Raw genomic sequence first — 25,291 nt, 5'->3', positions numbered from 1 at the left:
AAAAACAAAAATAAATATTCAACCCCTGCTTTCACAGATCTCATCATGTAAGGTGGTAACAATGCAATGTGTGGGGGGCACCTTAGGTCAAGGGTAGGTAGTGAGGGAGATGTCAGGAAAGGAAGAGGTAACCTGGGTTGAGTCTTGAAGGATGAATAGGAAGTAGGGATTATCTCTGATGTATTGGGCAATTGGGCTACAAAGATTAATCAGAGAAAATCTGTATTTAGGTCAGTAGTGGAAAAAAGCCACATAAAAAACTACTTACAAAACAGTAAGATGAAATGTTATAAGACAGACATGTTATAAAAACAGAGAAGAACAAACTCAATGAGGAAGGGGAACACAGCATAGGAAAGGCAGCACACAGAAGCCAACGTCTGAGCTGAATCAGGGAGGGCTTGCAGATACTAAATGGGCCACAACACAGGGAGGACAGTTATAGCACTGGAACAAATGTACAAAAGTGCAACACGAAAGACGTCTTGCATGGTTGGAATCTGCATGTGGTTTAGTTTGGCTAAAATTGAAATGTAGCAAAAGGAGGGTTGGGGAGGGAAATACAGTGAGAAAGGAAGGAAGAACTCATGTTATGAATGAAGCTGGGAGATGCTAATGACGAAACCTTCATATTTCTTTTTTTTTCCTGAAAAACTATGCTTATTTTTCATTTGAGTGTTAAGAATTTTTCTTATTCCTCTGTGGGAATACTTGATACACTAAATATAGTAACTTTTGTCATTAAAAATACTTTTTAAAAACTTTAGTTTTAAGTTTTATTCATCATTAATTTACAGAAGCTTTAAAGTTTGATATAGTTAAATTAACTGCTTTTTTTTGTTGTTGTTATTGATGGCACTGTTTTTATGTTTGGAAAGTCCAGTTGGAAGGTTACTGCAAGAAATATCATTAAAGACCTAACTAACACAAGGTAAAATGGGGGGAGGAGAACCAAGGTAGATTCGATTAATAGTATGTGAGAGGAGAGAGACTAGGAGAGAAAATCACTATCTGGAAGGCAAGATGCATCAGAGGACAACTTCCCAATGAAGGAGCCTGAGTTGGGTCAGCTGAAGATGGAGGAGGAATAATACTAGAATACTAGTTTCAAGCTTCAAGGGAGACAAGGGAGGCAAATCCACATTTGCTCTCTCTAGGGTTAGAGTTATTGTTTCCAGTTGCTATAGATCTACAAAATTCTAAGTTTTCTCTTAAGTCCCCTAAAAAGTAACTTTTAAAACTTCAGAGTATTATAGTGAATCTTGGCACACGTATGGCTTTGATGGTTTCATTAAAACGGTAATTATCAAACTGAATTCCACATGATTCAAGTGAGCAATTCATTTTTCCTCACAGTAAACTCCTAAGTTTTCTCCTGTAGATCTACATTTTGCTCTAAATTCTATGATCAGGGCTTCCCTGGTGGCGCAGTGGTTAAGAATCCGCCTGCCAATGCAGGGGACATGGGTTCGAGTCCTGGTCCAGGAAGATCCCACATGCCACGGAGCAACTAAGCCCGTGCTCCACAACTACTGAGCCCGTGTGTCACAACTACTGAAGCCCGTGCGCCTACAGCCTGTGCTCCGCAACAAGAGAAGCCACTGCAGTGAGAAGCCCATGCAACGCAACAAAGAATAGCCCCTGCTCGCCACAACTAGAGAATGCCCACACGCAGCAATGAAGAACCAATGCAGCCAAAATAAATAAATGAATATAAATAAATAAAATAAACTTAAATTCTATGACCAGCAAGAAATTTAACCTGATGAAACAAGTTAAAAGAAAACCTTTTGGTTGTTTCAACTTCTACTTTTTTGTCTTTTAAGAATCCATGATGGCCTGAGCTTGACATAAGCTTTCGGACATATCCAAAAATTGATGAGAAAAGCAGTGAATAAAATGCAGACATCTAACCTTATTAACTTATAGGTAAAAGTAAAATAATCTAGATTCACTCTGGCTACAGAAAACAGATTACTCACCTGCGACCACATTCTGAATATTTACCAATATTTTTTAATATTAAGGCAGCTGTTAGTCGGATGTGTTTAGTTATTGGTCCCTCTTTTTCATCCTTAAAAAGGAAAAGAAAAGAAAAAGAATAAAGATCTAAATCACACAGTGTGCACACCTTTACAGATAAAGCTTTCAAGGCTTACTCACTGTAAAATCTCGAAAGACAAGGTTTCTTGATCCTCTCCTAAGAGCCATAAGGGCAGCACTGGGATGATTCACAATGGCCTTCTGTGCTCTAGGAGTTGAGCTTGTGCCCCCTACAGCTGGCTGCCTAAATTGACCAGAGAGAGAAAGAGATTGTTAACATGATGCTGCAGACAGACTGATAACGAATGACCAACCTGCCAACCCCTAAGGTGGTTACTCTGAATCTCTGGATACAGGGTGAGTAAAAGCTCCCGTGGCCCAGCAGTAATATTTACTCTTGCGTCAGCCTAGGCATAAGGGCTCTTGGTATCAAGAAGTTTCAAGTCTTTTATTTTCCAATCTATCAACTTTAAAGCAAACAACAGATGTTCTGGTACAGCCCATATATAAATACAACATAGTATTTAAAGTTGTGAAGTTCACATCTTTGAATGCAATGTAAAGATGTTAACAAAGACTAGTCCACAATTTGAGCTGCAAATTATATTTGCTAAACTGTACCTAGGAGTAAAATAATATTACCTGAGAATGTACTGGTATATGTATAGGTCACCCAGGAAAAGATAACCTAATATGATAATAATACAAAATTATGCCAACTACTACACTTCAAACTATTACTATGTTACATAATTTTTCGTCATTATTTACTAATTTCAATCAATTCTTTCAGTATAGCTCTATTGTCCTTTAGGAAAGATACAGAATGGAGGGACTGCAGAGATAGACTTTATATAAAATCAGATTTCAAACTACTCTAGGTTTCCTTCGCCAAGCAGAAAAATTGTATCAGTATCTGTTGTATTCTGGTGGGGCAGTAGTGGCGAGAGCACTGGCTCACAGTGAGGAAATCCTATTTCTGACACCGTAACTAGCTGCATGACTTTCAAGTTCAGTTTGCCCCTTTGTGCTTCAGGTTTTGCATCTGTAAAGTGGGGATATTTCTGGCACCTTTTTACATAAGTAAACTAATTCTGAATATTAAGTAAGTTAACATAAAAGCAATCTTTAAATTGTAAACCACTTTTTATCTATATCTACATATAGCTGTCTACAAGTAAGGATATCTACATATGGACACAGATAAAAATTATTATTAGATTTTATGTATAAGTGACAAAGATTTTTGATTGATTGTAACTGACATACCAAATATAAGTTCCTCCAAATTTGAGCAAAATCAAACATACTGCAACATACTCTTATAGGCTACATAATACACAGAAATTAAATACAGTTCACCCTTGAACAACACGGGAGTTAGGAGTACCCACTCTCTCTGCAGTCAAAAATCCGCATATAACTTTACAGTTGGCCCTCCATATCCACAGTTCCACATTTGTGGATTCAACCAACCACAGATGGTGCAGCACCGTAGTATTTACTGTGACAAAAATCCACATATAAGTAGATCCTCCCAGTTCATATCTGTGCTGTTCAAGGGTCAACTGTACAGTGAAAATTACAGAAAAAGATACTTGGCAGAAAAATGACTTTCTACTGCCTTTAGGGTAAAATCCAAACTCATGATTATGGCTTATGAAACTCTCAGCTATTTACTCCTCATTCTTTGGGTCTCAGTTTGGATGTGCTTTCTACCAGAAAGCCTTCCCTGGTCTCCTAGATTGGTTTAGGTGGGCTCTCACAGTGTCTTGTGCATATCTTCATTTTAGGACTTATTACACCATATAATAAGAATTACCTATACCTCTCATTGCATCTCCAGACTTGAAAACAGCAAAACATCTTGGTCACGTATACCTCGTGCTATACCTTAGTGCCTAGCACGTGGAATAAATAGTAATGGAGAGAATAAACAGTAATGGAATGAATAAAGTATGTAAGCAGCTTCTGTGTTCCTATACTTCTAGTTCTCTGTCTAGAATTTCAACTCTGTGAAGTTACACTATATCTTGTTCTTAGAAGTCCCTATGTCTGGCATAATGCCCAGTACACAGCAGTATCTCAATAAATGGTGACAAATTAATTTATTTTCACATTATGAGAATTTAAAATACAGTTGTCCCTTGGTGTCCACGGGGGATTGGGTCCAGGATTCCCTGTGGATACCAAAATCCTGGAACCAATCCCAGGCAGATACCGAGCGACGACTGTATTTGCATATAACCTACACACATCTTCCTGTGTGCTTTAAATCATCTCTAGATTACTTATATACCTAATACAATGTAAATGCTATGTAAATAGTTGCCAGTGCATGGCAAATTCAAGTTTTGCTTTTTGGAACTTCCTGAAATTTTTTTTTTCCAAGTATTTTTGATCCCTGGTTGGTTGAATCCTCAGATGCCGAACCTGAGGATATGGAGGGCTGACTGTATTTTTTAGGTTACAGAGTGTACAACTAAAGGCCTCAGAAACAGAACAGGAAATGTTATGTAAATCTAATAAGGACCTTACAGGAATCTACAGCTAACTCAGAACTTGACTACAAGTGTGTGTTCATGAAATAATAGGTAAATGAATAACCATATAGTAAATGTGACATATACAATTTTATACTGGACCCTCACATGCCACCTTGGCCTCTCCTCAGGAGTAGCTGTAAGAATAAATCTCTTTGCCATTATCAAGTACACGTTCAACTACTCTCTCAAGGACAAAGAACCATATATTTATTTCCAGTTTACAAAGCATTTCTCATATATCCTCTGTCATTACTTCCAATGACTTGTCTACATAGTGGAATCAAAATATTAGAGCTACAAGGTACTTACAGACCATGTGGTCCAGCCAAAATGAGAAGTGATTCCTAGGGCACTTACACAATTTGAACAGGGTCACACACATAGCTGGTTAATGGTAGAGCTGGACTACAACCCAGGTTTCCCGTCTCCCGATACACTAAATCGCCTTTTATTACTAAGTTTTGCCTCGTTTCCTGATTTGTCTTTTTTTTTGTGCAACAGGAAGTAAACTCAGATTCCTTACTTGATAGAAGATTTCTGACTTCCTGCTTGTCCTGGTTCATCTTGTTTTAATCCTGCAAGCAGGGCATCCTTTGAACAGTGTTTGTCCTTTTTAAGAAAGAGGAAGTAAAAAACACATGCATCAAGATCTTTAACACAACCAAATGAGTTACAAACCAAATAGAATTAAGAAAGTGTACCTGTAAGTGGGTAATGAAAGAAAACCTCTGTCGTTGAAAAGGCTCACAACCTTCCCAAAGACACTGCCCTGGATATACGTCCTTCCCTCCATGTTCAGTTGCTGCATGGTAGAAAACCTGTGAGGGGGTCTGAAACCACCTACAAAAAATAAAAGTAGTAGAAGTTTTCTAACACTTAGATATGTTCTTTAAAATAGAAAACCTGCTCTCCTAATACAAAAGCTCCAGATCAATATATAGAAATATTAAGCAAAATAGTGCAAACAAATTTCAAGTTCATTTCATTTCAAAGAATATTTTTTAAATTTCTGCTTATATTTAAAGCCAAATACTCAATTGTTCTGAACACTTCTGGTAATTTGTTTTAAGCTTAATGTTTCATTCTCAATTCCCTACCTTCAATGAAGGTCAGTTAAGAATCTCTTGAAAGTAAATAAAATTTCATTTTAAAACACAACAGAACATTATCTTATAAACAAATACCATACTCTTGTACTTTTAGAAGCTGCTCAAGCATTTATCAGATTTCATATTACATATAATAAACTCTAGCATATTCAATCTAAAAATCTAAATGCTACACATTTTGGTGATTCTGACTTTTTAGTTGAATTCACATTTTGTATGTCCATCCATGTTTAAGAAGTCATGTCTCTCGTTTCTCCACCATCACACCCTACTCACTCCAGACCCTGAGGCTTAATATTAATAATACAAATGCCTGAGTGTATCTGGCCAAGGACAGAAACCTGAAGAAAATCAGATACTATACTCCCTTGTTAATTAGAATACATGGTAATGAAAGAATACTGGAATCCAGACAGCAAAGAATACGTTAAAAGACTTCAATTACTAATTAGTAACTCAAATATTTGTACAGTCAATATCTTTGAAGTTTATGGCAGCTCTCTCAGGATCTAATTTTTTATGGATGTCAGATAAACGTATCTATATTTGAGCCAATTTTTGATGTGGAGCACATATATATTTCAAATTAAAATTCCTTCAGGAAATGATAGGCATTTTAAAATAAATTTTAATCAAAAGAATTAAATACTGAATTATAAAGGACAAGGTCAAAAATCATTGTAACTGACATATTTCATACCATTTATATTCATCTATATAAATACTTACCAACAGTTTATTGTAAAACTATCATGGGTTCAAAGAATTAATATTAGTGTAGTGTGTTAAAGTGTCCACACTACCCAAAGCAACCTACAGAGTCAATGCAATCCCTATCAAAATTCCAATGGCATATTTCATAGAAATAGAACAAGCAAGCCTAAAATTTGTATGGAACCACAAAAGACCTCAAAAAGCCAAAGCAATCTTGAGAAACATGAAAAGCTGGAGGCATCATGTGCTGTGATCTCAAACTATATTACAAAGCTATAGTAATCAAAACAGTATGGTACTGGCATAAAAACAGACACATAGATCAATGAAACAGAACAGAAAGCCCAGAAATAAACCCATATATAGTCAATTAATTTGTGATAAATATATGATAGAAAAAAAGGCATTGTCTTCAATAAGCAGTGTTGCTAACACTGGATAGCCACATGCAAAAGAATGAAACTGGACTGTTCTCTTATACCATACAAAAAAATTAACTCAGAATGGATTAAAGACTGGAATGTAAGGCCTGAAATCATAGAACGCCTAGAAGAAAACATAGGTGGTAAGCTCCTTGACATAGGCTTCAGCAATGATTTTGTAGATTTGATACCAAAAACAAAGCCAACGATAAGCAAAAATAAATAAGCAAAAATAAACAAGTGGGACCACATCAAACTAAAAAGCTTCTGCAAAGCGAAGGAAATGATCCACAAAATGAAAAGACAATGTACTGAATGGGAGAAAACATTTACAAATCATATATCTGATAAGGGGTTAATATCCAAAATATATAAAGAACTCATACAACGCAGCAGCAAAAACCCCAAAATTAAAAAATGGGTAGAGGTTCTAAATAGACATTTTTCCAAAGAAGACATACAGGTACATGAAAAAATGCTCAACATCACTAATCAAAACCACAAAGAGATATCAACTCACATCTGTTAAGATGACTACTATCAAAAACACAAGAAATAAGAAGTGTTCGTGAGGATATGGAGAAAACAAAACCCCTGCCCCTGTGCACTCTTGGTGAGAATGCAAATTGGTGTGGCCACTGTGGAAAACAACATAGAGGTTTCTCAAAATATTAAAAATAGAACTACCATATGATCCAGCAATTCCTGTTCTGGAAATTTATCCAAATAAATGAAGACACTAACTTGAAAAGAAATGTGCGTCCCCATGTTCACTGCAGCATTATTTACGATAGCCAAGATACAGAAACAACCTAAGTGTCCATCGACAGATGAATGGAAAGAAAATGTGGTATACACACACACACACACACACACACACACACACAGAAATATTAGCCATAAAAAAAGAACAAAATCTTGCCATCTGTGACTACTTGGATGGACCTCAAGGGAATCGTGCTAAGTGAAATATGTCAGACAGAGAAAGACAAATACCCTATGACCTCATTTAATATGTGGAAGCTAAAAAAAAGAAAAACAAAACAAAACAAGACAAACCCTCCTACTAAGCTCATAGGTAAAGAGAAGAGACTGGTGGTTGTCAGAGGCAGGAGATGGGAGGGCGGAATGTGAAATAGGTGAAGGAAGTCAAAAGGTACAAAATTCTAGTTATAAAATAAATAACTCATGGGGATGTGATTTTTTAAAAAGTTTACTGTGTAACTAAAATCAGTAAGTACATTTTTAGTTTTGGAATTTCTTTTACTTTTCAGTACTCATAATGCGATTTCATTAATATGAAATATATGACTGGAGTACAACTAACTGTCACAAGAAAACAGTTCTTATTGTACTTTTAAGATTTTACCTAAATACTATTAATTTATTAATTGAAAAGTAAAATTGTTTACACACACACAGACACACAAACCAAAATCCAAATGTACTACTACTTGTCACTAGTCAAAATGGTATCTATTTTTAAACTATTTTGCAATACATTAAATGAATCAAGTTTATTTACAATACATAAAATTGATGAATTCACCAGTCACAAGAAAAAAGGACAAAGTTAGTACTTCTTTAGATCAATTTAAATTACTAAATATACACAACTCTGTGTGTGTGTGGTTTTAAGACAAGAATTTTTAAGTGCTCACTTTACCTGCCCAAGACAGAATCTATTAATTTCCCTCTTACCTACTATGTCTCCCCTCATCCTAAGTGTATTTTCTCTTTATTCATCTAACTGTTCGAGTCATACAAACCAGTCTCTGACTGACTATGGTACAAGGTGAAGTTCTAAAATAGTGATGAAGTTGGCTACAGTGATCATATGAGGGTGGAGAGAAGTTAGGGATTCCAAATCCCCTAAGTGGAATATCTGGATTTAAAATGCTTAAATGTAATTTCAATGCAAAACAGTGAGTTTTCAGAACACTATGGATTTTTCTGAGATGGAGAAGAATAAGACATGAAATGGGATGTCACTACTGTTTACAAGTGTGTCTAAACAATCTTCCTGACTACTACCTTTCCATCAACAACCTACCCCAAGTCCCCCAAAACAAACAACATGTTCATTTAAAGAGATCAGAAAAATTCAAAAGAGCGACCAAATGAAAATAAAAATTCTCTGTGATCCAATTATCCAGACTGCTAACATTTTGGTATATATGCTTTAAGTCTTCTCTGTGTATATGTGTTTTTTAAACAAAACTGAGTCTGTTTTGTTTTTTTAATTGAAGTATAGTTGATGTACAATGTTGTGTTAGTTTCTGGTGTACAGCAAGTGATTCAGTTATACATATATTTATCCTTCCCCCATGCCCTTTCCCCTTTGGTAAACATAAGTTTGTTTTCTATGTCTGTGAGTCTAAGACTGGGTCTGTTACTGATACAATTTTATATACTGCTGCCACAGTATGGTTATATGGTGCCTTTGTACAAATTTAAAGAATACCTTCCTTAAGATTCTTTACTGCCATCTGCTGAAAAACTGTTGTATTAAATATACAATTTCTGGCATGTACAATCTGAAGGGTGCCTCCCCCCCTCCCCACACACAACTCTGGGGACACACAACCACAGGCAGAGGAAATGGGCAAATAACTTTTCTCTGAAACTCATTTTACTTACTGTTAATCTAGCTGTGATGATACGTGTAAAATTATTTGGCAAATAGTATGCCAACAATAAATTATCATCACAATCGTTATTACTAGTAGTAGTCATTGTAGTGGTGGCACTGGTAACCTCTTTTTTTTTAACCTTGCCCATCCGACTAACCATCTACTCTGAGATTCTTTCCCACAACTCCAAAACTGTCAAGCTTTGCTCAATAAAATTTAGCCCACCTCCAAGTTTATGGTCCCGATTATCAAGTGACTCTTACTATTACTCACAACTCATTTTATTAATTTCTGCTCCTAAAAACATTCCCCACAGAAACTGCTCCAAACTTTCACCTTTTGTTAAACACTGAACCTTAATCTTACTATTTTAGAGCTCATCTTCACCTGTATTAGTGTATAGGGACTTTCATATCTCTGAAAAAAAAAAAAAGGTTATTACTGAAGGAACTTAAGTTACTCTACTAGAGCTTCCTTAACTTCCTTTTTCTATATATTAAATCTTCTGTCATTAATCATCTTTCCTTCCCTTGGATATTACCCAGAAGTAGTCACTGTTTCCAGAGTTAACTCCTTCACTTATACACTGGATGCTACTGTGTTCCTTCATAAACTACCTATTCTTTTGCATCTTCTATCTTTTCCTTTCTACTGAATCTTATACTTAAGTGTAACAATATAAATGCTACTCCAACTAAAAACAATAGAAACAACACTTTTTCTCTGATCCTGTTACTTTCACAAAAGACAGAAACTAGATTTACAATATTTGACAAAGTGATACAAAATTTAATACCTAATACATTTATTATAGTAACTATATCTGATGCTTTTTTTCTCAGTCATTGGCCATCTTTCAAAGATATATATTATTTTCAATTACATCATCAGTACAATTTATAATGGCTAGTCCCCTGCTCATTACGTAAATAACTGCAGCTAAAGCTCAGGATTAGCTTTTATGCTTTCACTGAAATCCCTTTCAGCCAAATTCCTTTTTTCTTTTATCCTAGTTAAAAGCTGTTTGGTTAAACTAAACAAGTTATTCACATAAGGCTACTAGGTGCAAGTGTCCTGATTCCAACTCCCCTAAGCAAACACTGAAGGTTAAATCACTTTCTACCAAAACTTTTAAAAGCCAAAAACCATTACTTTATTGGTGTAATCCATACTGTGATTATTATTGTCACTTTTCCTACCATCAAACACTTCCTTAGGCATCATGAAAACATAAGTGAAGTAAATGAAGCACACTTTTTCTACTACTTTAAGATTTTATTACTTAAAAGCCTGCAATCTATGCAAGGAGGTAATATATTAATAATACATTTTAAATGTTATGATATTTTAATAATTCACCATATGCAAAAGAACAGTTTAAAAGCAAACATCTCTATCTATAAAGCTAAGATTGTTTCCTTTGTCTTTAAAACATAACTAAAAGGGCTGAAAATAGCACTTCAGTTCAGGTAGTTTCATTTACAGTTTTCTTAATTGCTCAAGTTCTTAGCAGGCTATTTTTCTTTAATGACCAAAAAGTATTCCATATCCCTCTTAATAGCCCTCCTGCTGCAAAAAAATTTAATTTGACTTAAAACATATGGGATATATATTTTGTAAGAAAATTTTAGCTTAAAAGCAAGGTGTGCATTTAAATGTTAATAAATGCACATAAATGATATACCAAAAAATCTACACTGCAAACATATTTTAGGTTTTAAAAAAAGCTATATTATTAGTTGTAGAACAATTACCTTTTACGTCAACCCTTGACATCTAGTTGTTTTACATAGATAATATTCTACGGCAAAAGAAATATCAAAGGTACACATTATTTGTATTTAAAGATTTAGTAAAAAGCTGCTAAAACTTGGAGGTGGGGGAAGCCCAAACCAACAACTTTGCTGGGAGACTAAACCCAATTTTATTATATCCAGTTGTTAAAGTTCAAAATATAAAAAAAAGACAACTACTGGGAATTCCCTGGCGCTCCAGTGGTTAGGACTCCGAGCTTCCACTGCAGGGTGCACGGACTCGACTCCTGGTCAGGGAACTAAGATCCCACGAGCCACGCAGCACGGCCAAAAAAAAACAAACAAAAAAATGGACAGCTATTAAAAGAAATTAGTTTATTGCTTTAACATAGGACTAAAAATTACAAGTGCAAACTGGACAGCCCAAAATCAGTACTTGTGTTCTTGGAAATTAAATGTTGCTGTTGCTACAGAAATGAATTCTCCACTCTCAGCTTCTTTGCCCCAGTCAGTCCAGATTCAAAGCCACAGATAGGAACGACTGACTGACTGGCTTGGCTACCAAAGGCAATGAGGAAAGAAGCAAGTATCTGGCCTATTGTCCTGCCTCCCAGTAACAATTTATGGGAAATATCTCAACCGAGGAAGGGGGTTCCCAAAGGAGGACAGCAAAAACCAACTGCCTTTGGCTCTGCCTCCTTTCCTCCTAATAAGTAATAATATCAATAATATTATAATAAAATATTAATAAAAGTAGTAATATTACTAAAAACTAACAGAGGAAAGGATTTCTGTATTTGTTCTTTGATCCTCTAGCACCAACTCCTACTAACCGACTGTTCTGTGATGTAGTCACATATTTTACACAGCAAAACAGACAACATATTCTCAGGGATCTTGTTTAAATATGCTTTTAAAATGTGAACCCTCCACTAAAATCTGAATATGGGCTAAAATAATAGTTCACATTTGAAAAGTAGTACGGAAGTATATTTGCACAATTTAGGCATTACAATAATGTTATGCTTAATAAACTAAGCATGAGCTTGGAGATAAAAATGAATGGTGATGTGTGTTATTTGTGTGTTTTTAATGAGATAAATAAAGCACACAAATAAATTTGAGACTTAGGATACTTGCCTGAATTTGTTGAAAGCTATGACAGTATACCACCTCACACTGTTCTTGACAAAGCTGCACACAGTGTAAAGTACCTGAACTTCTGTTTGCTCAGGGCTTATTATGTATCTGGCATATTCACAAACATCATGTTATTTGAATTCTATGATGGCTCTCAGAAGAAGGCAAAACTATCCCCACTATACTGCTGAGGAAACAAGCTTTCAAGCTTTCTATAACTTTCTAGAGCCACAGAACTATGTGGCAAGAGCTGGGATTTGAAACCAGATATGTCTAACACCAAAGATCTGATATTTTTCTACTATACTAGAATACATAATTGTTTACTTGGATAATATGTATACATTCATTACTAGGTAAAAACGGAGGCACTACACTTTTATACACAGTATCTATTATGCTATAAATTTTTTCTGTTTTTACAATGCTGGCAAATTCTGAAAGTATACTAGGCTTGAGATTAGCATTGGTACATAATTCTCCTTATTTTGTACACAGTTTCCAAAGAATAAATAAAGAATCTACAGGCTAGATTTCTCCACCCCAAGAAATTCTTTTCCCAAATATTTTAAGTAACAATAAAAAGGACTTCAACACAATTTGGCAAACTTGTCTCATGGTATATAACTTTTTGCTTTCAGGTACCATCTTTAAGTAGTCTTTGGTATTCAGTGTTTGGAAGAAGGAAGCAAGGTAAAAAACAAACAAACAAACAAAAACCAAAAATAAAAAACAAACCAAAAAACAACTCTGTCATCAACTGTGGAGGAAATTGGGACTTTTCCTAATAATACTTTTTTATTTACGGCAGGTCAGTAGTTAAGGAACACAAGGAACACATACTCCTCAAACTAATGTTACCAAAAAAGACTATTACATGAAATTAATCTTACATTTATAAAGGCTTATTAGTTGTATTAGCAAAATACCCAGTGATTCTAGAGCTTTTACATAAAATATAAATGATTTTATAAATGTAAAAATAGCACAATGATGAACTGTTATCTTGATGGTTGAAAAGACACAATGCCAACAAACTAGGTCAGCAAAGAACTGTTGACTACATAATCAATCTAGTTAATCTTCATTCAATTAATGCACTCAACAAATATTAATTAAAAGCCTTTTATGTGCCAGATATTATACTAATGTGAAAAAACTTCCAGAAGCCAAAGCATCAACCCTCTGAAGATATCTTCTGGTTTTATGACCACAAAATTCTGACAAAAGATGCTATAAAATGAATTTCATCTCCTATTCCATGTAACCCATCCTGTTGATCAATCTTATTGATTAATTTCAACTTAAACTGGCAACTTAACTGAAGTAAGCAGTCATTGATGAAGGCACAGTATCATGAATTACAAATTTCCACTCTGGATATCTTACTTATCAAATATTTTCAAATAATCAAGATGGCAGTTTCATATATCACACTCAACTGGTCTTTAGACACTTCTTTACATTAAACAAAATGTATAAAACTGCCATCAGTTTTTGTTAAATATTTCAATTTTTTCATTTTATTATTAAAAATGACTACAATATTTTTGAAATTTCAATTACTAGAAGAAATTAAAGATTTACCATAAATTTTGGATGATATTTCTAGACAAAGTAGAAGCACCTTTACTGAGAATACAAATTCTAGTACCTATAAGTTTTTATAAGTTTTTATTCATTCATAGCATACAGTGAGGCTGGTGGTTGTTGTTATTATTTTCTATTATTTCCCATGAGACCAACAGTTATTTAAACTTCACCTTGATACAAAAATATTATTCAGGCTTGTATAGTAGGAGTAATAAAACCTATGTTAGAATCTTTAGGAGGAACTACTACTGCATAAGGTTCAGTAGGAACCCAGTAATTTGAACCTCAGCATCACTTGAGTAGATTCCAGGGTGGTCAGGGAATACTGATTTTATTAGTACAAATATTAGTCCCTGGTTCCTAGACAGAACGGTTTCCCTGTTGGACATGTTTGTTTAGAATAAACTTGAGATTCTTTACATTTCTGGTTTGACCTTTAATGATGGAATTCTAAATAGAAAAACAACACAGACTATGTTCCTCCCAAAGGTAGATTAATTTTCGCCTTTTCAGTAGCAATTATTAACTAGATATCTATGAGGAAAAGCATATTCTAAAAACGTGGCTTTCAAATATCTTTATAGCAGTAGAACCCATTGTGCAAACAAAATATGACTTAAAACCCCTATACATAAGGCAAAAAGCAGAGATCCTATTGTTGAGGTAAGTTGGAGGGGCTCTCTCAAATTTCTCCTTTATCCCGACACTGCCCATTCAAAGAACACTGTGGCCAAGAAATACAGTACTGAAAACAATGAATGTAAATTCCTGGCTACCCAGAGGTATTGAGTGCTTTCGCCAACTACATAGAATTAAAAAAGCAGTTCATAGGTGTTTTTTATTACAGGGAATTTTGGGGGTTATCCTTTCTTTGAAAAAAAAAAGACAAAATATAATCATACATTGTTTATATATTTCAATTATAAACTGATGTTAACATCATGCTGACAATATATTAGTAAGAATAAAGATAAGAATAAGGAAAAAAAAAAAAAAAAGAAAAAAAAAAAAAAGAATAAGGACCTCTAGTTTCTGCTCATACATATAAAGAGCTTGGAAGCTGTCACTCCCATCCTCAGAACAAGAAAAAAGCTGAACAAAATTAAAATTAACAACTCTTCTTAAAATATCAGAGAACTGAGGTCACAAGGCAAACTGTTTCCCTGAAAACTAGACATACAGTTGAATACAGAGAAACACAAATAACTGCTTAAGTCAATAACTGGTAGGAGTACTGAAGCAGGAATTGATGGAGACCCAGTATGGACTATCTTGAAAGGCAAAAAATCCTGAAGGGCCAGTCTCTGGGGAAAGCCCACACTTTTGTGAGTTTTATTTCCAGGAACCGCAGCAGGTTCTCATGGTGAACACGAGAACAACTCCCTAGCACTTCCAACAGGGAGAGTGAGAAAGTAACATTTTAAAATATGCCCAGGGTGTTCTTTTCTCCTTAATTAAGGCCTGCACTCAAGAAAAATTACTTTACCAGAGGCTAATCTGACCAAGGGGAAGAGCAATCAGAAAACTTGAGCCCATTTAGACTCCCTGTCTCACATAAGGGGAGAAAAAAATAAAGGCTAAGAAACTCTTCCCAAAGTCATAGCCCCTAGACTCAAATCCACTTAAAAAAAAAAAAAAAGGTGAAATTTAATCATGAGATTATAGAATGCTTCCCCTCCCCAATACCTTATCAGCACATCAACAGTGCTCCGGTATAGTGACTGTGGATTACAACGGAGAGAGCTATAAGTAAGATACAGACTCTACTTTAAAAGGAGAATCTAAGGAAACCCAAACACAAGCGCAAACATTAAACACAGCATAACTCCTTGCTAGATAAACATAAAACTCACACTAAAGGTCTATTTACCTTAGTTCCTATTAACCGATACATGTCCAGCTTTTAACAAAAACTTATAAGGCATGTTAGGTGTTAAAACAAAACAAAACAAAAACCACAGACTTAACATACAATATAAGCATCAGAGCCAGACTCAGACATGGCAGAGATTTTGGAATTATCATCCTGGGAATTTAAAATGATTATGGTTAATGCTAAGGCTCTAACGAAAAAAGCTGTAATATGCAAGAAGAGAATGTAAGCAGAGAAATGAAGATACTAAGAATCAAAAGGAAATGCTAGAAATTTAAAAAAAAAAAACTGTAACAAATAAAGGATGCCTTTGATAAAATCATCAGTAGACTGCACATGGTAAAAGAACGAACTGGTGAGCTTGAAGATATGTCAATAGAAACTTCCCAAACTGAAGAATATAGACAAAAAAGAATGAAAAAAAGGGAAACAGAACATCCAAGAACTGGGAGACAATTACAAGAGATGTAACATATGTGTACTGGGAATGGCAGAAAGAGGAAAGAGAGAAAAAAACAGACGAAATATTTGAAATAAGAATGGCTGAGAATTTTCCAAAATTAATGACACACCAAACCACAGATCTAGGAAACTCAGAGAACATCAGGTAGGATAAATGTAAAAAACTACACTTAAGCATATCATATTCAAACTGCTAAAAGTCAAGGACAAAATATCTTGAAAGAAGACAGAGGGGAAAAAAAACACCTTACTGATAGAAGAACAAGGATAAGATTATACTGGATGTCTCTTGAGAAACCCTGCAAGCAAAAAGAGTAGAGTGAAATATTTATAAAGTATTGAAAGAAAAAGACTCACCAACCTAGAATTTTGTGTCCACAAATTGTCTTTCAAAAGTGAAGGAGAAATAAAGACTTTCTCAGACAAACAAAAACTGAGTGCATTTGCACAGCAGACCTGCCTACAAGAAATGTTAAAAGAAGTTCTTTAGAGACAAAGAAAGTGGTAGAGGTCAAAAATTCAGCTCTATATAAAGAAAGGAAGGGTGTTAGAGAAGGAACAAATGGAGGTAAAATATTTTATACTTCTTATTCTTAACTGATTATAATAGAGGAATGTTTGTTCAAAATAATAGGAACAATGTATTTGGTGATTATAGCTTTTGGATAAGTAAAATGAATGACAGCAATGGCATAACGGACACTAGGAAAGAAGAATACTCTGTTACAAGGTACCTAAAATACCCAAGAAGCCATATATTGTTGTTTGAAAGCAGACTTAGAGTAGCTGTAAATATATATTTCAAACTCTAGGACAACCATAAAAAATTTTCAAAGAAGTATAATTGGTATGGTAAGAGAGACGAGAAAATGGAACCATATAAAGTACTCAATTAAAACCAAAAAAGCAGAATAACAGGGGCAGACAAAAGAAACAAAAGCAAGTGAAATAAATAGAAGACATTTACAAATACGATAGACATTAATACAACTGTATCAATAATCACTTTAAATATGACTGGTCTCAATACACTAATTAAAAGACAAAGACTGGCAGAGTAAATAAAAAACAATCTGTGGTTAAATAAAAAGACAGAGATAGACTAAAAGTAAAGGGAAGGAAAAATATGTACCATGCTAACACTAATCAAAAGAAAGCTGGATTAATTACATTAGTTTCAGAAAAAACAGACTTGAGAGCAAGGATATTACGAGGGACATTATTACATAATGGTAAGGAGGTCAATTCTTCACAAAGACAATTCTTAAGGTATGTAATCCTAACACAAGGTGCATCAAAACATGAGGCAAAATCTGATAGAACTGCAAGGAGAAATAGACAAATCCACCTTTATACTTGGAGACTTCCACACACCTCTATCAGTAATTGACAGTTCCAGCAGGCAGAAAATCAGTAAGGATGTAGTTGAATTAAACAGCACCATCAGTCAGTTGGATCTAATTGACATTTATATAATACTTCACCCAACAATAGCAGAAAATACATTTTTCTCATGCTTACATGAACATTCACCAAGATAGACCACATTCTGGGATAGAAAACATACCTTAACAAATTTAAAAGAATAGAAACCGTAAAAAGTATGCTTTAAGATCACAGTGGAATTAAACTAGAAATCTCTAACAAAAGGATAGCTGAAATATCCCCAAATATTTGGAGATCAAACAACAAACTTCTAAAATATTCTAACTAAATGAAAATGAAAATACAACTTATCAAAATTTGTGGGATATAGCTAATGCAGTATACAGAGGGAAAGTTATAGCATTAAATGTATGTATTAGAAAAGACAATCTAAAATCAATAATCTAAGCTTCCATCTTAGGAAACTAGAGAAAGAAGAGCAATGTAAACTCATAGCAAGCAAAAGAAAAGAAAGAATAAAAATCAGAGCAGAAATCAATTAAATGAAAACAGGGAATCAAGAGAGAAAATCAACAAAACCAAAAGCTGGAAGAGATAAACCTCTAGCCAGCTTAAAAAAGAAAAAAATGAGAGAAAACACAAATTCCTAATACCAGAAATAAGAGGGGAGCTCTAGCTACTGACCCCACAGATATTAAAAGGATAATAATAATATTATAATATTGTGAATAACTTTATGCCTCAAATTTGGTAACTTAGATGAAGTGGACCAATAAAAGACACAATCTGCCAAAACTCACACAAGGATTAGTAGATAACCTGAATAAGCCTGTAATTATTCAAGAAATTGAATCAATAATTAATAACTTTCCAAAAAGAAAAAAAGAAAAAACGCACTAGGCCAAGATGGTTTCACTGCTGAATCCTACCAAACATTTAAGGTAGAAATGATACCAATTCTCTATGACGCCTACAAAAAAATGGAAGCAGAGTGAATACTTCCTAATTCACTCTATGAGGCTAGCATTATCCTAGTATTAAACTCACACAAAGATAGAAAAACTAGACTAGTATCTCTCATGAACATAGATGTAAAAATCATCAAGAAAAACATTCACAAATCAAAGCAAACAATGTATAAAAAGAACTATATACTAATGAAAAATGAATGATGCACTTTTTCACTGTGGGCCCCCCTACCCTGCTCTACTCCTTTGCTGAGCCACTGAGGCCAATTGTGAGAGCACTGAATAAATATCTTGAGCAAAGCTGGGAAAAAAATTATTTATTTTATTTATTTATTCCAGGTATGGAAGGCTGGTTCAATATTCAAAAATTAATTGATGTAATCCATTACATCAATAGCCTAAAGAAGAAAAATCATATGATTATATCAATAGATGTAGAAAAAGCATCTGACAAAATCTAACACCCATGGCTTACTAGGAACTTGGCGAACAGCCCAATTAAAAAATGAATTAAATCTAAATAGGCACCCCACCAAAGAAGATATACAGATGGTAAATAAGCATATGAAAAGATGCTCAACATCTTTTGTCATTAAGGAAATACAAATTAAAACAGAGATACAGAATGGTTAAAATTGAAAAAACTGACAATATCAAACGAGGATATGGAGCAACAGGAACTCTCATTCATTGCTGGTGGGAATGCAAAATGGCAGAGCCACTTTGGAAAGCAGTATGACAGTATCTTACAATGCTAAACATAGTCTTACCATATGATCAAGCAATTGTAATCCTAAATATTTGCCCAAATTAGTTGAAAAAGTATGTCCACACAAAAACCTGCATACAAATGTTTATAGTGGCTTTATTTATAATTGTCCCAAACCAAAATGTCCTTCTATAGTTGAAGGGATAAGCAAACTGGTACATCCAAACAATGGAAGATTATTCAGCAATAAAAATAAGCTATCGGGCTTCCCTGGTGGCGCAGTGGTTGAGAATCTGCCTGCCAATGCAGGGGACACGGGTTCGAGCCCTGGTCTGGGAAGATCCCACATGCCGCGGAGCAACTGGGCCCGTGAGCCACAATTACTGACCCTGCGCGTCTGGAGCCTGTGCTCCGCAACAAGAGAGGCCATGATAGTGAGAGGCCTCCGCACCACGACGAAGAGTGGCCCCCGCTTGCCGCAACTAGAGAAAGCCCTCACACAGAAACGAAGACCCAACACAGCCAAAAATAAACATAATAAATAAATAATAAATAAAAAATTAAAAAAAAATAATAAGCTATCAAGCCACAAAAGACATGGAGGAACCTTAAACACATATTGTTTAGTGAAAGAAGCCAGTCTGAAAAGGCTACATACTGTATGATTCCAACTATATGACACTCTGGAAAAGGAAAAACTATACAGAGATAGTTAAAAAAAAAAAAGAAAGAAAGAAAATCAATAGTTAGCAGGGGTTAGGAAGGGAGGCAGTGAGGACAAATGAATAGGTGAAGCATAGAAGATTTTCAGGTGGTAATAGTATTCTGTAAGATAATATAATGGTGGATACATGATATCATGCATGGTCAAAATCCACAGAAGTTATAACACAAAGAGTGAATCCTAATGGAAACTATGGACTTAGTTAATAATAATGTATAAATACTACTCATCAATCATAACATATGTACCACACGAATTCAAGTGTTAATATTACTGGAAACTGCACAGGGAAGAGGGAGTATATGAGAACTCTCTGCACTACTAGCTCAACATTTTTATAAATCTAAAACTGCTCTAAAAATAGTCTATTAAATTTTTTTGAAGAAACAAGATAAATATTACCACTCTATTATTATATAACTGTTCTGGAAACATTAGATATTATAATTGGATGAGAGGACAAACTAAGAGGCATAAATACAGAAAACAACCACCAGTTAAAAATACAGTAGAAGTTAAGATCATTTATGGTTAACAAGAAAAAAGAACTATAACTAGCAATAAACTTAATAAAGTTGCAGGATTTATGTGAAGAAAATGTTAAAGCTCTACTGGGGTGAAAAAGTCTATAATACCATGGGATGATACTTTTTTCTTGCAAGGAAAAAAATCAATACTGGAAAAATATTCACTACCTAAAAACAAACAAAAATACCTATTCACTAAAAGGAATTAAAATGAAAATCCCAACATGCTTTCCTGGGGGGATCTCTGGAAACATTCTAAAGTTCATTTGAAAGGATAAATATCCGTGCACGTATCAAGTCTGATTTATACATCACTCTAATTTCGAAACCTAACACAGTGCCTGGTGCAAGGTAAGTGCTTGAAACAATAATGAGAAACACAGAAAAAGAAAATTAGGAGGCGGAACTTGCCATCCAACATCAAAACTGAAAGTGACAGTATGATAAGGACAGAGACCACTGGGATAACAAGTAATTCAGAAACAGGAAAAGCATACAGAAATTTAGTACATATCGAGGGTGGCCATTCGAATGCCTAAAGGAAAAATGCACTCATCAATATGTTAGTCATTTGGAAAACAACAGAGTTAGATTCACACTTCACTTTATACATGAAACTAAATTACAGATGGATCAAAAAAAATATTAAAGTGCAGGCGGCAACAAAATGTGTATTTTATGATCTAAGCATTGAGAAGGTCTTTCTAAACATGAAATAAAAACCATTAGTTTTTCTAGTCTGTCCACTGAAAAGTCCTAGAAGCAATAACCAACTTAAAAGCAATGGGTACTCCCTGAAGCCTAGACTAAATATCATTTCCCATTAAAAGACACCAGACGTCCTTGGAGAAATAGTTGATTCCCCATATGGGGCAGGAAATATACATGTTAAGTCTGGAACATTTCATCTAACAGAGAGCAAGGAAGCTATCAAAGACATATTAAGATCACAACCAGCTTGAAGAGGCCTTCACTGGCCAAAGATGGGACAATCTGAACACCAAGAAGGATATAATAACTGCAATGCACTGAAATACCTCAAATATGTTTATGTTCATAAGTTCGTTCCCAATGATACTAAAATCAAAAGCAAATAAAAAAATAGAAAACCTAACCTCATAGTCAGCTTTGTGCAGTGTTAGAAAACAACTCATTATTTTGAAAATTGGTAAATAAGAGAAATAATAATCTCTCTAGCCTTTTCTCTAGAAACTATTCTTCAGAGAAATCAGAGCTGATAAAAAGGAAAGTTTCACATTTTATAAACAATAAAATAATGTATCTAGGCCATAATTTTCAATGGCTGTTTACATCACAAAAAGAGACACAAGATAGTACCTATCGCCTGATGGAAGTACACAATGCCATTTCTAAAACACTCTTCATAAAAATCAAACTGGAATCTGATCAAACATCTGGACCTAACTACTAACTTACAGAAAATTCAAGGTCAGAGTAACATGCTACACAATAGCAGCAAAATCAGACTGTGATGCTCTACAGGACAAATGACCTGCTTTTATCAACAAAAAACTGTGAGGAAAAAAACTGAGAGATGGAGGGGTAATCTACAGATTAAAAGAGACTTAAAAGACTTCAACCAGAGTCAATGTTTGAATCTTGGATTCCAGTTCAAACTCTAAGTAAACAGAAGACAAGCGGAGAAATGTAAACACTGACTGGCTATCTGAAGAACTCATAATATTGAAGAAATTAATGTTATTTTTCTGCAGGGGTATAAATTATGGTTAAAGAGTAGGGTCCTCAATTTTTAGAGATACATGCCTACAGATTAAAAAAGAAATTACTAATACGTGTGATGTAAGGAAATTACTAATACGTGTGATGTAAGGGTGAATGGCGCATTTCACAATAATATATCAGTGAAGGATATAATTTTAGTTCTGAATCTGATTGAAACAAGGAAGATTCTTCATTACTATTTTTGATCAGATATTAAAGAAATTAGAGCATAGCTATCTAGGGACAATAAATAGCTACGACATGGATTACTCCACTTGGAATTGAAACTAAAAATGAATAGAGTCATCCCTTGGTATCCATTGCAGATTGGTTCCAGGTCCCCCTTACATACCAAAATCTGCAGATGCTCAAGTCCTTTATATAAAATGGCAAAGTATTTGCATATAACCTAAGCATATACCCCCATATACTTTAAATCATTTCTAGATTACTTATAATACCTAATACAATGCAAATGCTATGTAAATAGCTGTCAGCACACAGCAAATTCAAGTTTTGCTTTTTCAAACTTTCTGGAATTTTGGGGGGAGTATTTTTGATTCATGTTCGGTGGAACCCTCAGATGCAGATATGAAAGGTCAACTGTAGTAAAAGCCTTTACTCTCCTCACATCCTTATGCTCTTGGTATCCTAAGCTTCTCACAGTTCCCTGGGCATAACTAGCTCCTTCTATAATTGCTGACTGGAATTATTTTTGCATGACAAACTCCTACTCATTCTTTAACAACCAACTCAAAAGAAATGTCTATAGCAAAACTTTTCTAACCACCCCAGCATTACATTAACTGTCCATTATGCTGTCAATAACGCTATAAGACTATCTTTGTACAGTACTTATTTAAACTGTAATTTATTTGTGTTTTGGATCTGCTTCCCTAAAAGCTGAGAGTGATCTTTTATCTCTACCTCCTAGCACAAGAACCCTTCTAAAAGCGTGCTCAGTAAGTATCTGCAGAATCAAACTGAACTTATTTACCAAATGCAGTATCTAAAAATGACTTTAAAAATTGACAAGGTCTAAGAAGTCTTGTTGAGTCTTTTTCAGAAGAGACTTAAAAAGAAGAGGTAGATCATCAAATTCTGTAACACTAATCCTACTAGCAAGATGGGAAACTGCTGTGCATTTAGGTTCATTAACTCTTCCAGCAAATTTTTTTTTCTTGAAATACTCTAACACTTCATCTAAAGAAGCTATTCTCAAACTTTTTAGTCAACAAACAGCGTTAACTGACTACCTACTCCATCAGCTACTATTTTGCAATGGAAAAACAAAAACAAAATCTAAAAAAAAAAAAAAAGAATAGAATTTGACATCAATGAAAATAGTTTCAAATTAACTTACACCATAAACTTAAAAAAAAAAAGATGGTCAAATTAAATAAATGAAAGAAATAGAACCTAAAGCACTAATTTTAAACAACCTTTTTGACAGATTTTTACACTATGACCTAGATACGCATACTTATATTATATACACATATAACTGAAAACAATACTTACCCTTACCAACATAATGGAATCTGATATATTTTATTCACTTTTTTACTGAAAAGAAAAACAAGCAAAACCCTCCTGGTAGACTTGCCAAAATGATTTCATGACCCCACTGCTGGGTTGAGATTTAAAGTTTGATAAACACTGTCCAAAGAAATTTTGCATACTATTAATAATCCCTAGGCTACACTGACAGCCACAATCCTACAACAAATCTATATATGAAATCTGTCTATATCATAAAAATTATGAATAGCAAATACAATTTTTAAAAGGATGAGGCAATTTCTGCTATAGTTAGGAAAAGTAAAATGGCATCTTTGATATCTAAAAAAATGAAGGATATTATGTCTATTAAAACAAGTGCCTTAGTCCTAGAGCTCTAAAAAAGTGACAAGGCAAAGGTTCTTAGCTGAGTATTGTTAAAGGAACTGAGATTTTAGTTTAAACAATATTATTCTCAAGTTCAATATTATTCACAAGTTTTCCTTTAAGACTAAGAAAGCCTTGTTTAAGAAGTTCAATTCCACTTATTGTTCATCTTAGTTATTAAACTGTGAGATAATACGGTTTTAAAAATTTTCATGGGGTGTCCATCTTAAACTCAAATTTAAGGCAAATCATTCTTCAATAACAGATTATCTTTAAGTTTCTGTTATATAGGTATTCTATGACTACCACTAACTTCAAGTCACTTTAATAAACCTATCTCTTTTCACAGCCAAATATAAAATCAAATTCTTAGCTGATTTTCTTTTGTTAAAAACTAATACTGAAATATTCTCTAATAACTACCATAAGGCAATGAAGCTCTTTCCACCATTTATATAAATTTCTTGGCTTAGGTACCACTGGATCTATGTAAATATCACTTCTAACATAAAATATTTTTGCTAAAAAGTTAGTGGTTTCAAAAGAAAATTTTCATGAAACTAGAAATGACAGAAATTTAAATACAAAGGCATTCCAGAATAAAGAGCATTTACATATATCAAATAGAACTGCCATTTACTTTTTACAAGATTGCCACAGACACATGAAGTTGTGCCCAGGTTTTCTCACTGGATCTCCATGTTGACTAGATGCACTGAATGGAGAAGGCTGAGAACTGTTAGGCTGGCTCTGTACTTGAACAGCTGGTGAAGGTGTCATAGGAGTGTTCTGTGAAAAAGCACAACCACATAGTTTGTGAAATGACACTGAAAAACATTCATATCTTATAGCATAGGCTTATGAATTTGATTACATTGATAGTTATGCACTTCCAACATATAAAATTTACATTTGTAATTTTAATGATTACCTTTTAGAAACTCCTTTAAGAGATAACTAATTTTAGAAATATGTTTAGGAAGTCAAATTCATTTCATATGAATTAGAGGCAAGACTGCATTGTTGTTACTGTCACAGAATATACATTATTTAGAATT

The 25,291-nt window shown here is 34.2% G+C and overlaps 1 protein-coding gene across 1 annotated transcript in view; it reads right to left on the bottom strand.

Moving 5' to 3' along the window:
- The window catches only part of ARID2 (AT-rich interaction domain 2), a 179,886-nt gene that overhangs the window by 9,120 nt on the left and 145,475 nt on the right, over nt 1-25,291 (bottom strand). Inside the window, 5 exon segments of the mRNA XM_036865790.1 lie at nt 1,983-2,074; nt 2,164-2,287; nt 5,113-5,198; nt 5,291-5,429; nt 24,874-25,022. Coding sequence (XP_036721685.1) covers nt 1,983-2,074; nt 2,164-2,287; nt 5,113-5,198; nt 5,291-5,429; nt 24,874-25,022 — 590 coding nt within the window.

The sequence above is a fragment of the Balaenoptera musculus genome, chromosome 10, assembly GCF_009873245.2.
Source record: "Balaenoptera musculus isolate JJ_BM4_2016_0621 chromosome 10, mBalMus1.pri.v3, whole genome shotgun sequence".
Classification (NCBI taxonomy): Eukaryota; Metazoa; Chordata; class Mammalia; order Artiodactyla; family Balaenopteridae; genus Balaenoptera; species Balaenoptera musculus.
This window is presented reverse-complemented; position numbering and strand designations above follow the sequence as displayed.